Genomic DNA, 16,350 nt, shown 5'->3' with positions numbered 1-16,350 from the left:
CTCCGAACGCGAACGAGGGCGACGCACGCATGCGCGGCGCTCCATTGGCTGAGCGTGGCGAAGGAGGCGTGGCGCGGCGGCCGGAAGCTGGCCCGGGGGGGGGGGCATGCCGGGAGTTGTAGTTCGTGGCGGTGACGGAGCGGCGGGGCGAGGGACGGGAGGCGGCGCCCGGCAGAGGCTTCCCGCCCCGGGTCCGGCGATGGCAGCGGGCGGCGGCGGCGGCGGCGGCCTCGGACTGGGTGTCTCTCGGGCAGCGGGCGGAGAGACCGGGGGTCCCTGAGAGAAGCCTCCCCCCCCCTCCGGGGATGGAGGTCGGAGAGCAGGAGGAGCGCAGGTGGGGCGTTGCGCGGTTGGGGGGGGAGGGGGGGAGGGGTCGCTGAGTTTGCGGGGGGGGCTGAGAGGAAGGGGGGGCTAAAGGAAGGGGGAGTCATGGGGGGGTGGCAAGAGGGGCCATAAAGTCACGGGGGGGGGACGTCTTGAGGATAGAATGCAGGCAGTCCTCGACTTACAACCGTTCGTTTAGTGACCGTCCGAAGTCACAACGGTCACTGAGCGAAGGGACTTAGGGCCGTGTTCCACGTTTACGACCGAGGGAAGGACTTAAGGGGATGTTTCACGCTTAACGACCACCAAAAGGGACTTAAGAGTTGGGTTTCGCGCTTACGACCGACGAAAGGGACTTTAGAGTTGGGTTTCGCGCTTACGACCGACGAAAGGGACTTAAGAGTTGGGTTTCGCACTTACGACCGACGAAAGGGACTTAAGAGTTGGGTTTCGCACTTACGACCGACGAAAGGGACTTAAGAGTTGGGTTTTGCACTTACGACCGACAAAAGGGACTTAAGAGTTGGGTTTTGCACTTACGACCACCAAAAGGGACTTAAGAGTTGGGTTTCGCACTTACGACCGACGAAAGGAACTTAGGGCTGTGTTTTGCACTTACAACCCATGAAAGGGACTTAGGGACTTGTTTCACACTTACGACCGCCGAAAGGGGCTTAGAGTCGGGTTTCGCGCTTATGACCGATGGAAGGGACTTAGGAACTTGTTTCATGCTTATGACCCATGAAAGGGACTTAGGGACTTGTTTCATACTTATGACTGCCGAAAGGGACTTAGGGCTGTGTTTCGCACTTACGACCCACGAAAGGGACTTAGGGACTTGTTTCACACTTAACGACCGCCGAAAGGGGCTTAGAGTCGGGTTTCGCGCTTATGACCGATGGAAGGGACTTAGGAACTTGTTTCATGCTTACGACCTATGAAAGGGACTTAGGGACTTGTTTCACACTTACGACCGCCGAAAGGGACTTAGGGACTTGTTTCATGCTTACGACCCATGAAACGGACTTAGGGACTTGTTTCACACTTATGACCACCAAAAGGGACTTAGAGTCGAGTTTCGCGCTTACGACCGACGGAAGGGACTTAGGACTGTGTTTCGCACTTACGACCTATGAAAGGGACTTAGGAACTTGTTTCATGCTTACGACCCATGAAAGGGACTTAGGAATTTGTTTCATGCTTACGACCTATGAAAGGGATTTATGGGTTTCACGCTCACGACCGACGAAAGAGATTTAGGGCTGTGTTTCACACAACTGACAAAAGGGACTTAGGGCCGTGTTTCGAGCTTACAACCAACGAAAGGGACTTAGGGCCGTGTTTCACGCTTACGACCGATGAATGGGAGTTAGGGCTGTATTTCACGCTTATAACTGACGAAAGGGACTTATGGGTTTCGCACTTACGACCTATGAAAGAGATTTAGGGCCATGTTTCACACTTACGACTGATGAAAGGGACTTAGGGCTGTGTTTTGTGTTCATGAAAGGGACTTAGGGCCGTGTTTCACGCTTACGACCGTTGTCACTTAACGATCACGCGTAACTCACTTAACAACAACATCACTTAATGGTGCCAGTTTCGGTCCCAATTGCTGTCGTAAGTTGAGGACTATCTGTGGAGCTCTGAGCAGTAACCATGCCAAAAATGAGAAACCTTCTAACAATCGTGGTTTTCTTTTCTGGGGCGTTAACCAAGGAAGACATGGCAACCGATTAAACACACGGTAGGACTACCCAGTTACGAATGAGAATTTAACGCTCTCTACAGGGAGTCCTCGGATTACAATGGTGTGTTACATGAATGACAGAGTTGGAAGGGACCGTGGAGGTCTTCTAGTCCAGCCCTCTATTCAAGGCAGGGGGGTCCTTAGAGCAACCCATTCAAATGACTCTTCAGTCTATTATTTGAAAACAAATAATTGATCGATTTGTTTAAGAGTATAGAAAGACTGTATATAGAGAGAGTTAGATAGTGGTTATGTTTTGTTTATTTGCAAGCTGGCTTGAGTTAAATTTTAAACTGATTTTAAATTGGGTTGTTTTAATTTACGGCCAAAATTTTTAATTATTTTAAACTACTTTTAAATTTTGTATGTTCTGTTTTTTTACTTTGGCTGTTCACCGCCCTGAGTCCTATTGGAGAAGGGCGGTATAGAAATGGAAACAAACAAATAAATAAATAAATAAGAATAGAATCATTCCACTGTTCTGTCGTATGCCTGGAAGGGACCCTGGAGGTCTTCTAGTCCAACCCCCTGCTCAGGCAAGAAACATTAAACCACTTCAGACCAATGGCTGTCCAATCTCTTCTTAAAAACTTCCAGTGTTGGAGCACCCACAACTTCTGGTGGCAAGTAGTTCCACTGGTTAATTCTTCTCACTGTCAGGAAATTTCTCCTTCGTTCTAGGTTGGTACATTAGTATTATACTACACCATAACATATCATCTATTATCGGTAGTCCTGATGTACGACCACAATCGAGCCCAAAATCTCCGTTGCTAAGCGAGGCAGTTGAGTTTAGACCCACTTTACAATGTTTTTGCCATAGTTGTTAAGCTTTGGCTCAGGATCATATTTCATTTCATTTTATTTAATGCAATCAAGAGCTCTTTCTACTGTACAGGTCGTCCTCGACTTATGACCGTAATTGAGCCCAGAATTTATGTTGCTAAGCGAGACCACTTGTTAAACGAATTTTGCCCCTTTTTCATGCCATATTTGTTAAGCAAATCACTGCACTTGTTAAGCGAACCGTGTAATTGTGAAGCGAATCTTGCTTTCCCCCTTTAACTTGGCTTGTCGGAAACTAGCGGGGAAGGTTACAGATAGTGATCAGAGGACACTGCAACCATCATAAATCCATGCCAATTGCCAAGCCTCTAAATCTTAATCTCGTGACCACGGGGATGCTGCAACTGTCATAAGTGTGAAAAATGGCCGCAAGTCCCTTTTTTTCAATGCCGTCGTAACTTCAAACGGTCACTCAACGACAGGGTGGATAAAAATAAATGATTTTTTTTAAAAAAAATCAAAAAAATCAGATTTTTTAAAATTTAAATCGGATTTTTTTGATTTAAATCGGATTTTTTTGATTTTTATCGAATTTATTTTAATAAAAAGCTTTTGGGGTAAAAATCTATCGTTTTCTATTTAAGATACATAAATAATTTAGTTTATTCAGCATGAAACGGAGCTTAGTTATGTAGCAGGAGGCTGTATATTCTGCAACACTGGGACTATCGGTGAGTCAACAGTGGGTCAAAGGAGTAGCAGAGATGACAGTTGCTCTTTAAAAATTATGATTTAAATCGAGTTGATTTAAATCAAGCCTTTTTACTAGTGATTTAAATCATGATTTAAATTGTGATTTAAATCAACTCAATTTAAATCAAATCCACCCTGGCCGCAAGTCCCTTTTTTCAATGCCGTCGTAACTTCAAACGGTCACTCAACGAATGGTTGAGACCAATATACGAGAATATTTGTAGCTCAGGATTGAAATAAGGAGTCCTTGGTGTATTGGTTGTTAAGTCAAGGACTATCTGTATTCAAACTACCTCTTTGAAGGAGATGGGTGGTTCAGAAATATGAAAAATAAATTATTATTATTATTATTATTTTCAAAAAGACACCTGACCAGATTTAGCAGGCCAAGGCAAGGAGGAAATCCTCCTTACACACAACTAACTTCTATTCGATTTAAGCCCTTTGGGAATTGTTGAAGAGTGCTTTAACGCTGATGATGGTTTTTCCGAAACCCAACATTTAAAAAATTGTGGCACATCAGCAACTGTGAATCATAGCTATGTGCATCTTCCAGGTTGGGTAGCAATGCCTCCGAACGACAGGTGAGCCACAAACAGAGGTATTTCTGATCTTTTAGGATGGACTTCCTTGGAATTAATCACGGTCAAAAATAGGAAACTGGGAGAGATTTATTTTCCATCTGTTGTGTGTATATCTATATCTATAATCTCTATCTATCTCTATCTATCTATCATCTATCTATCTATCTATCTATCTATCATCTATCTATCTATCTATGTATCTATCTATCTATCTATGTATCTATCTATCATCTATCTATCTATCTATGTATCTATCTATCATCTATCTATCTATCTATCTACCTGTCTAAGATCCTCTTCGGAATGAGGGATAACTGGTAGTCCTCAATTTACGGCCACAACTGAGCCCAGTATTTTGGTTGTTAAGTGAGAAATTTGTTCAGTGAGTTTTGCTCTATTTTTCCAACTTTTTTCTTTTTTCTTTGGCCATGTTTGTAAAGTCAATCACTGCGTTTCCGAAATTAGCCACACGGTTGTTAAGTGAATCTGGATTCCCCGTTGACTTTGCTTGTCAGGAGGTCACAAAAGGGGATCATGTGACACCCCCCCGGGGACACTGCGACCGTCATAAATGTGAATCAGTGATCAAGCATCCGAATGTAAATCCCATGAGCACACAAGTGTGAAAAAGGACAAGTCGTTTTTTTTTCAGTGCCTTTGTAACTTCGGAAGGGTCAGCAAATGAGCTGTTGAATGTCTTCCTGTAATTCCCCGAATCCGTTTCGCCTTTCTCCTTCTGTCTTAATAAGCAAAAAAAAAAAAAAAAAAATGCAAACAAAAATCTGTTTTGACACCATGACTGAAATGGAAAGTAGCTGGTTTGATTCTTGGCAACAGCTCAACTTGCATTAGAGGCTACTTTTCTCCTGCCAATCATTTTGGCTTTCTGGTTTTCCTTTTTGCCTGTTTGGCTCAGGATCATATTTCATTTCATTTTATTTAATGCGATCAAGAGCTCTTTCTACGGTACAGGTCATCCTCGGCTTATGACTGTAATTGAGCCCAGAATTTATGTTGCTAAGCGAGACCACTTGTTTTAACGAATGTCGCCCCTTTTTCATGCCGTATTTGTTAAGCAAATCCCTGCAGTTCTTAAGTTAGTAAAACGGTCGTTAAGCGAATCTGGCTTCCCCATGGACTTTGCATGTCAGATGGTCACAAAAGGGGATCACGTGACCCCGGGACATTGCGACCGTCATAAATACGAGTCAGTGGCCAAGCGTCTGAATTTTGATCATGTGATCATGGGGTTGCTGCAACGGTCGTAAGTGTGAAAGACGGGCATAAGTCACTTTTTTCAGGGCCGTTGTAACTTTGAACAGTCACTAAATGAACCTGTTGTAAGTCGAGGAATACCTGTGCAGTGATTCCAGATGACTTACATTTCCCCCAGAATAGAATTAGAATACAGAATACAGAAAATAGAATAGAATAGGTAGGTAGGTAGATGATAGATAGATAGATGGATGGATTGATAAATCTGGAGGGAGGGAGGGAGGGAGAAGGATAGATAGATAGATAGATAGATAGATAGATAGATAGATAGATAGATAGATCTGGAGGGAGGGAGGGATGGAGAAGGATAGATGATAGATAGATAGATAGATAGATAGATAGATAGATAGATAGATAGATAATAGATCTGGAGGGAGGGAGGGAGGGATGGAGAAGGATAGATGATAGATAGATAGATAGATAGATAGATAGATAGATAGATAGATGATAGATCTGGAGGGAGGGAGGGATGGAGAAGGATAGATGATAGATAGATAGATAGATGGATAGATAGATAGATAGATAGATAGATAGATAGATAGATAGATCGATCTGGAGGGAGGGAGGGAGGGAGGGAGGGAGGGATGGAGAAGGATAGATGATAGATAGATAGATAGATAGATAGATAGATAGATAGATAGATGATAGATCTGGAGGGAGGGAGGGAGGGATGGAGAAGGATAGATGGTAGATAGATAGATAGATAGATAGATAGATAGATAGATAGATAGATAGATAAATAGATAGATGATGGATCTGGAGGGAGGGAGGGAGGGAGGGATGGAGAAGGATAGATGATAGATAGATAGATAGATAGATAGATAGATAGATAGATAGATCTGGAGGGAGGGAGGGATGGAGAAGGATAGATAGATAGATGATAGATAGATAGATTGTTTGTAAAAAAAAATTTTTAAAAAAAACTTTTCAATAAAAGAAAAAGACTCATAAGGTACAATGCTTAATGATAGCCATAGGGTACAAATAAGCAATCAAATCATACTAGGAAACAATATAAATCATAAGAATACAGCAACAAGTTACAGCCATAAGTGGGAGGAGATGGGCGAATAGGAATAGGAAATAGTAATAGGAAATAGGGCCGGAAGGGACCTTGGAGGTCTTCTAGTCCAGCCCCCTGTTCAAGCAGGAGAACCTTTGCCATTTCAGGCAAGTGACTGTGAAAACAATACAAAGTGAAAAACAGTACAAAGCAGCAAAAGTCCAAAGAGTGATAAAATCAACTATTTATTAGGTTATATTCTTTCCCTCTCCCCCCGTACAGCTTAGCTTTTATTTTCGTTTTCCCAAGAAAGACGTCCTTGTGAATCGGATGACATAAACCAAGGTTTGCTGGTCGCCCAGGGAACTTGGCCAGTTGCTTTCCAAGCAGGCCTGGGTTTGTCTTAGCGTCACCGAATCGAGGCTGGCGGAGAAACTCTTCCTTTCGGAATTCTTGGCCCAGATTCCGCTTCGCTCCAGTAACCAGGAAGAATATATATTTTTTTTTCATGGCCACGGATTAAATAAAGCAAACTTTGCAGTGGGAGACACCCCCCCTCCCATCCTCCCCACCTATACATCCCATAATTTCCAGCCCTCCTTTCTGCCATTTGCAGGACAGGCTGTCCTCGACTTACAACGGTTTGTTTAGTGACCGTTCAAAGTTTACGACGACCCTGGAAAAAAAAACAAACCCCGATTTATGACCGTTTTTCACAGTTATAACTGTTGCAGCCTAGTCTCACGATCAAAATTCGGACTCCTGGCAACTGTCTCCTATTTATGACGGTCACAGTATCCTGGGGTCCCACGTGATCCTTTTTTGCGACCTCCTGACAAGCAAAGTCCATGGGGAAGGCGGATTCACTTAACAACCATGTGGCTAACTTAACACTGACTGCAGCGATTCGCGGAATAGGCGGAATAAAATGGGGCGAAGCTCACTTAACAATTGTCTCCCTTAGCAACGGAAATATGGGGCTCAACTAGGGTCGTAAGTCGAGGAGTACCTGTATTACGACAACTGCAGCCTCCTGGGATCATGCGATCGCCGTTTGAGGCCTCCCCACCCGGCTTCTGACAAGCAAAGTCAACGGGGAAAGCTGGATTCACTTAGTGACGTAATTCACTTAGCAACGACTTGCTTAACCCTGGCAAAAAAAAAAAGTCATAAAATCGGGCAGGACTCCGCTTAGCAATGGAGATTCTGGTCCCAATTTTGGCCGTAAGTCGAGGACTCCCTGAGAAACAACCTGGAATTAAGGAGAAACTTCCTAACAGCGAGGACAATTAACCAGTGGAACTGCTTGCCACCAGAAGTTGTGGCTGCTCCATCGCGGGAGGTTTTTAAGAAGAGACTGGACAGTCACTTCTCTGAAATAGCATAGGTCAGTGAGGGCGAACCTTTTAGAGACCGAGTCCCCAAACCGCAACCCAAAAACCACTTATTTATTGCAAAGTGCCAGCACGGCAATTTTACCTGAATAATGAGGTTTTACTACCTAAAATAATGATAAGCAAGGCAGGGATCAGAGTTCTAAGAGAAACGTGATAAATACATTTATATGCCCCTTCATTTTTTTTTCTGCTTTTGAAATATTAAGTTTAGCAACAATATCATTTCTCTTTCCCTCCCTCCCTCTCTTCCCCCCTCTCTTTCCCTCCCTCTCTCTCTCTCTTTCCCTCCCCCCTCTCTCTTTCCCCCCTCTTTTTCTCTTTCCCTCCCTCCCTCTCTCCCTCCCTCCCCCCTCTTTCTCTCTTTCCCTCTCTCCCTCCCTCCCTCTCTCTCCCCCTCTCTTTCCCTCCCTCTTTCTCTCTTTCCCTCCCTCTCTCTTTCCCCCTCTTTCTCTCTTTCCCTCCCTCTCTCTCTCTCCCTCCCCCCTCTCTCTTTCTCCCCTCTTTTTCTCTTTCCCTCCCTCCCTCTCTTTCTCTTTCCCTCCCTCCCTCCCTCTCTCCCCCTCTCTCTTTCCCCCCTCTTTCTCTCTTTCCCTCCCTCTCTCTCTCCCTCCCCCTCTCTCTTTCCCCCTCTTTCTTTCTTTTCCTCCCTCCCTCTCTCTCCCTCCCCTCTCTCTTTCCCCCCTCTTTCTCTCTTTTCCTCCCTCCCTTTCTCTCTCTCCCTCCCCCTCTCTTTCTCTCTTTCCCTCCCTCCCTCCCTCTCCCCCCTCTCTTTCCCTCCCCCTCTTTTTCCCTCCCTCTCTCTCTCCCTCCCCCCTCTCTCTTTCCCCCCTCTTTATCTCTTTCCCTCCCTCCCTCCCTCCCTCCTCTCTCTCCTCCCTGCGGGAGAAACACGATGGAGCTGGGCTGGGGCGACGGTGCATGTGCCCATAGAGAGGACTCTTGAGTGCCACCTCTGCCACTCCTGCCATAGGTTTGCCACCCCACTGGTATAGGTTCTCCTACTTGAGCAGGGGGCTGGACTAGAAGGCCTCCAAGGTCCCCTCCAGCTCTGTTCTGGTCGATCGGTATGTTCCTTGAGGGGCTCTGAGAAGTTTGCTAAACTTTTTAGCCTCTCTAGCATCCTCTCCTCCCGTTTTTTCCTCTCTCTTGATCTGCGGGATGTGTCTTGGCCAGAAAAGATGTCAGCCACCCTCTCGGTTGAGCTTTTCAAGTCCTCCTCCTCCTCCTCCTCCTCCTCCTCCTCCTCCTCCTCCTCCTCCTCCTCCTCCTCCTCCTCCTCCTCCTCCTCCTCCTCCTCCTTCTCCATCCTCCCCGTTCTGGGAGCTGCTTGGAAAGCAAGACCATCTTTTTCCCCCGGAATGTCATCTTGGCTGCTTGCAGCTGCCCTGAGTTTCGTGACAGGTTTTTTGAGAGTTGGAAGCCTTGCCAAGCTTGGTCTTTCAAGGGTGAGGAACGTAGCGCCGGTAAGAGTTGAATCATCGCGTGTGCTTGATTTGAAATGCGATGAGCTATTTCGTGGCTCGGTTTTGGAACGAAACCAGCGTAGTTGATGTCTGATTCAGCAGTAGCCACGCTGGTCGTTGGTGAGTCGACACTTTGCTGGAATCCCATCTTCAGATCATCTGATAAACAGCATTTAGCAATAGCCCTTAGACTTATATGCTGCTTCTCAGGGCTTTACAGCCCTCCCTCCCTTCCTTCCTTCCTTCCTTCCTTCCTTCCTTCCTTCCTTCCTCCCTTTCTTCCTCCCTTTCCCCTTCCTTCCTTCCCCTTCCCCTTCCTTCCCATTCCCCTTCCTTCTCCTTCCTTCCTTCCTTCCTTTCCTTCCCCTCCCTCCCTTCCTTCCAGCCCTTCCTTCCTCCCCTTCCCCTTCCCCTTCCCCTTCCCCTTCCCCTTCCCCTTCCCCTTCCCCTTCCCCTTCCCCTTCCCCTTCCTTCCATCCCCTTCCTTCCTTCCTTCCTTCCTTTCCTTCCTCCCCTTCCCCTTCCCCTTCCCCTTCCCCTCCCTCCCTTCTTTCCAGCCCTTCCTTCCTCCCCTTCCCCTTCCTTCCCCTTCCCCTTCCTTCCTTCCCCTTCCTTCCTTCCTCCCTCCCTTCGCACTTAGCACCAGCGCTCAGACTTATATACAGCTTCACAGTGCCTTACAGCCCTCTCTAAGCGGTTTACAGAGTCAGCCTGTTGCCCCCAACAATCTGGATCCTCCTTTTAGCCTTCCTCGGAAGACGGAAGGCTGAGTCAACCTTGAGTCGGTCAGGATCGAACTGCTGGCAGTGGGCAGAGTCAGCCTGCAATGCTGCATTCTAACCATGGATGGATGGAAGGAAGGAAGGATGGATAATGGTTGGTAAGTAGGTAGGTAGGTAGGAAGGAAGGATAATAGGAAGAAAGGATAATGGTAGGTAGGAAGGAGGGAAGGGAGGATAATGGTAGGTAGGGAAGGAAGGAAGGAAGGAAGGATAATGGTAGATTCAGAAGGAAGTAAGGATAGTGGTAGGTAGGAAGGAGGGAAGGAAAGATAATGGTAGAAAAGGAAGAAAGGAAAGATGGATTATGGTAGTTAGGATCAAAGGGAGGGAGGGAGGAAAAAAGGAAGGATAATGGTAGGAAAGGAAGGAAGGAAGGAAGGAAGGATTATGGTAGGTTTGGAAGGAAGGATGGATTATGGTAGGAATGAAGGAAGGGAGGAAGGAAGAAAGGAAGGATAATGGTAGGTAGGAAGGAAGGATGGATTATGGTAGGTAGGAACAAAGGGAGGGAGGGAGGGAGAGGAAAAAAGGAAGGATAATAGGTTCGGAAGGAAAGAAGAATAATGATAGGTAGGAGGGAAGGAAGGAAGGAAGGAAAAAAGGAAGGATAATGGTAGGTTAGGAAGGAAGGAAGGATGGATTATGGTAGGTAGGAACAAAGAGAAAAAGGAAGAAAGAAAGGAAGGATAATGGTAGATTCAGAAGGAAGTAAGGATAGTGGTAGGTAGGAGGGAAGGTTGGCTGGTTGATTGGCAGTAGATTTTTTGTTATTCTGGAGGATGGATTAATTATACGGTAGCACGTCTGTGTAAGGATGTGGGAAGGAGGGAAGGAAGGAAGGAAGGAAAGATAATGGTAGGAAAAGAAGGAAGGAAAGATGGATTATGGTAGGGAGGAACGGAGGAAGGAAAAAGGAAGGATAATGGCAGGTTCGGAAGGAAAGAAAGATAATGGCAGGTAGGAAGGAAGGTTGGTTGGTTGATTGACAGTAGATCGTTTGTTGTTCTGGAGGCTGGATTAATTATACGGTAGCATGTCTGTGTGTAAATAACACACCCATTTTGTAACTTGCGTGGGAATGCAGTAGCAATGACATGGGCCACTGGAAGAGCAACAGATGAGACATGTATGTTTCCAAAGCTATGGCAGCCCTTGCATCTTCCATGAGCTTTGATGGTGCCTTCGGTCCCAAAGGCTGCTGCATTTCTTACAACAGAAACGTTTTTCTTAGACCAACGCAGGCTGCCTTCGACTTACAACGATGCGTTTAGTGACCAAAGTTACAACGAAACTAAAAAAAAAAAAAAAGCGACTTTATGATGAAATTTGGGGCTCAGTTGTGGTCGTAAACCGAGGACTACTTATACGTAACCTGGGGACCCTGCAACTATCGCAAAATGTGTGCCAGTTGCCAAGCAGTCACATCTTGACGACGTGACCCTGAGGAGGCTGCAAGGGTCATAAGTGTGAAAAATCAGTCGTAACTTTTTTTTTCCCCTGTGCTGTTGTAACTTTGGACGCTCGCTGGCTGAGTGATTGTAAGTCAAAGGCTAGGTAAAAAAAATAAAGGAATCCCTGCGGATTTGGACTCCACCCCAAATTACAGTTATTACAGGAGTTGTCGCCGGCTCTAAGGGTGATGCCCGTCTCCATTTGATGGAGTGACATGATGACAACGTTCAAACATCAAAGAAGAGACGCGTCAACCTGTTCTGCAAAGCCCCTGAAGGCAGGACAAGAAACAACGGATGGAAACTCATCCGGGAGAGAAGCAACCTGGAATTAAAAGAGGAATTTCCTGACAGTGAGAACGATTAGCCAGTGGAACAACTTGCCACCAGAAGTTGTGGGTGCTTCATCACCGGAAGCTTTTAAGAAGAGACTGAACAGTCACTTGTGTGAAACGGTGTAGGGTCTCCTGCTTTTAGCAGAATGTCGGATGAGAAGACCTCCAAGGTCCCCTCCAACTCTCCTTCTGTTAACAGTTGGAAGGATGGAGTATGTCTAGTTTAATGGAAAGAATGACAAGGGGTGACATGTTTCAGCTGCCAATATTTGAGGGGCTGCCCTCAAAGAAGAGGGGGTCAACCTGTTCTCCAAAGTCCCCGAAGGCAGGGCAAGAAGCAACGGATGGAAACTAACCAAAGAGAGAAGCAACTTGGAATTAAGGAGGAACTTACTAACAGCGAGGACAATTAGCCAGTGGAACAGCTTGCCACCAGGAAGTTATGGGTGCTCCATCACTGGAGGTTATTAAGAAGAGACTGGATAGTCACTTGTCTGAAACGTGGTATGGCACTGAAATGGCAGTCATGGCTAACCTTTTTGCCATTGCGTGCCAAAAGCAGGGGTCGCGCGGGGTGTGTGTGTGTCACGCATGCACGCGCCCACACTTGTAGTATCTTTCTTGGAGCCTGGGGAGGGTGAAAATGGCCTCCCCCCCCCGGAGGCCCTCTGGAGGCCGGAAACAACCCGTTTCCCAACTTCCAGTGAAACCAAAAGGCCCGTTGTTTTGCCCTCCCCAAGTTCCAGAGGCTTTCTAGGAGCCTGGGGAGGGCAAAAATGGCCTCCCCCCCCCCGGAGGCCAGAAACAGCCTCCAAGGTCCCTTCCAGCTCTATTCTGATTATTATTTCAAGGATAGTGCTATCCAAAGACGCTTCCCTATTGGTCTATCTGTACTAGAAAGGCCTAAAAGTCAGATTTCCACGTTCAAGGATTCCGCTGCTTCTTGCCTTTGGCAAGTTGCGGCCCATCCTCGCTTCTCAACACTCAGAGAGTCACAACGATGGAAGCACCCTGGCGCAACGGCTTGAAATCCATCCTCCAGCCTCAGTTGTGAAAAGCCCCGTTGTTTGTTAGTGACGCATTGTTTTGCACGGAGGAGGAACCAGCCTGTAATCTTGGCACGCAGCTTGTTGAGAAGGTCCTGGGTGGGTGGCAGAGCATGGAAAGATTCCCACTTGGACCAGGGAAGTCTTCCCCGCTAGGCTGAGTGGACCAGTTAAAGGGCACCCCTGGGATAGTTGGGCATGTTTTAAATGTGCGTTGTTGGGGTTTCGCGCAGGTAATCCTCGGTTTACAACCATATGTTAAGGATATTCTTGGCTTATAATCGATGTTGTGGGTTATTGAGCAGAGTATCCTTTGAGTATACGCATGAAAACGACTGGGAGTGGTTGTGAACAATCATAGTTAACATACAAACACACTGAGTTGTAGTCTTTTACTTTTAGAAAAAAGTAAAGCAAAGTCCAAAAACAATCCAAGTCATACACAGACAAGACGAGAGTTAAAAGATCAATCCAGGGATACTTCAAGTACAAAGTCTTCTTACCAGTTGTAGTCATACACAATAAAACAGTTCTTCTTGAGTTTCAAAACAGGAACAAGTTCAATATCAAAACATTCAATAAATAGTAGAAAGCAACATGTAGCTATGATCAAACAGTGATCATGCAGAGAGATCAGGTAGAGAGTTAAAGCAAGTAAGCAGGTAAAATGGTGTAGTATCCACCCAAGCCATGATCCTGACTTCCCTTAAGTACATTGGCTACAGAGCTTAACCAATCAGGATACAGGATGATGCAATACAGTCTTAAAGCAATATAATACCTTTCTGACTGCAAACATACATTGTTCGTTTATATATTGCCTCACCAACTAATTAGACAAATAACCATTTCCTAACACTGTTCATTTAGTGACTGAAGTTACAACGGCACTGAAAAAAGCAACTTACAATCATTTTTCACAGTTACAACCGTCACGTGATCAAAATTCGGACGCTTGGCAATGACTTGCATTCCTGACCGTTGCGGTATCCTGAAGTCACGTGATCGTCTTTTGCGACCTTCTGACAAGCAGAAGCCAGAGTCACTTAACAACTGTGCAGCTAGTCCTCAACATGCGACCACAATGGAGCCCCAAATTTATGCTGCTCAGTGAGAAATTCGTTAAGCGAGTTTTGCCCGATTTTAGGACTTTTCCGGCCACGCTTGTTAAGCGAATCCTCACCGTTATTCAATTACTAAGACCGTTGTTAAGTGAATCCGGCTTCCCTGTTGACTTTGCTTATCAGAAGGTCGCAAAAAGGGATCGCCTGACCCCGGGACACTGCAACCGTCATAAATGTGAGTCAATTGTCAAGCATCCAAATGACCACAGGGGAACGTTACAAATGGTCGTAAGTGTGAAAAATGGCCCTAAGTCACGTTGTAACTTTGAACGGTCCCTAAATGAACTGTTGCAAGTTGAGGACTACCTGTATTTTATTTTATTTATTTATTTATTTAAATTTCTATCCCACCCTACTCCCGAAAGACTCAGGGCGGTGAACAGCCACAGGATAAAACACATAAAATACAAAACTTTAAAATAGAATAAAAACGGATTAAATAATTTGGCTGAGACAAATTTAAAATACCCCATAATTTAAAAACAAACTAAAATTTACATTTAAAAAGGGGAGAAGATTGAGGCCAGGCATTACTAGCTTAACAACGGTGATTCACTTAACAACCGCGGCAAGAAAGTCATAAAATGGGGGCAAAACTCACTTAACCAGTGCCTCGCTTAGCAAGGGAAATTTTGGGCTCACTTGTGGGCCGTGTGTCGAGGACTACCTATATCCAATGGGCAAGATTCTGTTAATGTAGCCTTACAAAAAATTAGAATTAACTCAGCTGGTTTGAGTTTGTTTGTTTTTTTGTCTGATCTACCTGCAAAGGTTAACAGCATCTCCGAAGCCAAGCCAACCTGGTGTTCATGAGAGCCACCCATTATATGCCCATTTTGCCATGTGTGATTCTGGGCCCTTGGCAGGAATATCTTCCCCGGGGAAACAGCCCTGAGTTTAAAGTCCATGTCTGGTAACCAGGAAACACAAACACACACACAAAACCAAACGCACGATCTTGCAATCTTGTTCTTCCCTTTTGCAAATGAGCCTTGGTGGTGCAGCGGACTAAAGTGCTGTTAAGTAGCACTTAGCTGCCAGCTGCCTGGCATTACTACGAGTTCAATTCTCACCAGGCTCAAGGTTGACTCAGCCTTCCATCCTTCCGAGGTAGGTAAAATGAGGACCCGGATTGTGGGGGCAATAAGCTGACTTTGTATAAAAAAAAAGAACACCGCTTAGGGGGGGCCCGAAAGCCCTACTAAGCAGGTATATACAAAAGTATGAAGGCTATTGCTTAACGCATTGTAAGCCGCCCTGAGTCTCCGGAGAAGGGCGGCATATAAATCAAACCAATAAAATAAATAATAAATAAATAAATGCAGATTCAGGACCCTCCCAAAGGTGGGGGTTTTTTTTCCCCCAAAGAGGCTACTGGACTTTCTGGTTTTTCTTTGAAGAGGTTTCGCTCCTCATCATCCGAGAGGCTTCTTCAACTCTGATGAAGAGTTGACTGATGAAGAATCAGTCAACCTGGCTGACTGAGAATCTTCATAGACAGATTCCAGATCTCTTTTAGAATAGAATAGAATAGAATTTTTTTATTGGCCAAGTGTGATTGTACATACAAGGAATTTGTCTTGGTGCATAAGCTTTCAGTGTACATAAAAGAAAAGATACATTCATCAAGAATCAGAAGGTACAACACTTAATGATAGTCATAGGGTCACTGACTATTGGGGGCAAGTCATTGGCCCCCACGGAGAGGGTTCGCAACTTCGGTGTCCTCCTGGATTCATGGCTGTCTTTAGAAGAGCATTTGACAGCTGTGGCCGGGAGGACTTTTTATCAGGTTCGCCTGATCCGCCAGTTGCGTCCCTTTCTAGATTGGGACTCCTTATGCACGGTCACTCATGCCCTCATCACTTCCCGCCTGGACTACTGTAATGCTCTCTACATGGGGCTCCCATTGAGGAGCACTCGGAGGCTCCAACTGGTGCAGAATGCGACCGCACGGGTGGTTATGGGAGCGACATGGCATTCCCATGTAACACCTCTCCTGCGCGAGCTGCACTGGCTCCCAGTGGTCTTCCGGGTGCGCTTCAAGGTTTTGGTTACCACCTTTAGAGCGCTCCATGGTTTAGGACCTGGATATTTACGGGACCGCCTGCTGCCACCAGTAGCCTCTCACTGGCCAGTACGCTCCCATAGAGGGGGCCTCCTCAGGGTGCCGTCGGTTAGACAGTGTCGACTGGCGGCCCCCAGGGGGAGGGCCTTCTCTGTAGGGGCACCCGCCATCTGGAACGAGCTCCCCCCGGAGATACGGAGGATCCCGGA

General features: G+C 46.0%; 1 protein-coding gene across 4 annotated transcripts in view; it reads left to right on the top strand.

Annotated features, from left to right (window-relative positions):
• Nucleotides 1-82: 82 nt before the first annotated feature.
• Nucleotides 83-16,350, top strand: part of RUBCN (rubicon autophagy regulator) — a 74,909-nt gene continuing 58,641 nt past the window's right edge. For 2 of the 4 annotated variants that reach the window (XM_087872002.1, XM_087872003.1), the window contains exon 1: nt 112-334. In XM_087872002.1, coding sequence (XP_087728128.1) covers nt 306-334 — 29 coding nt within the window. In that variant the 5' untranslated portion in view covers nt 112-305. Of the gene's footprint in view, nt 335-16,350 lie in introns of all 4 variants that reach the window. The other 2 variants (XM_087872004.1, XM_087872005.1) reach the window with 2 other exon arrangements.

Source organism: Pantherophis guttatus, chromosome 6 (genome assembly GCF_059756535.1).
Source record: "Pantherophis guttatus breed Tessera chromosome 6, ASM5975653v1, whole genome shotgun sequence".
NCBI classification, from domain to species: Eukaryota; Metazoa; Chordata; class Lepidosauria; order Squamata; family Colubridae; genus Pantherophis; species Pantherophis guttatus.
This window is presented reverse-complemented; position numbering and strand designations above follow the sequence as displayed.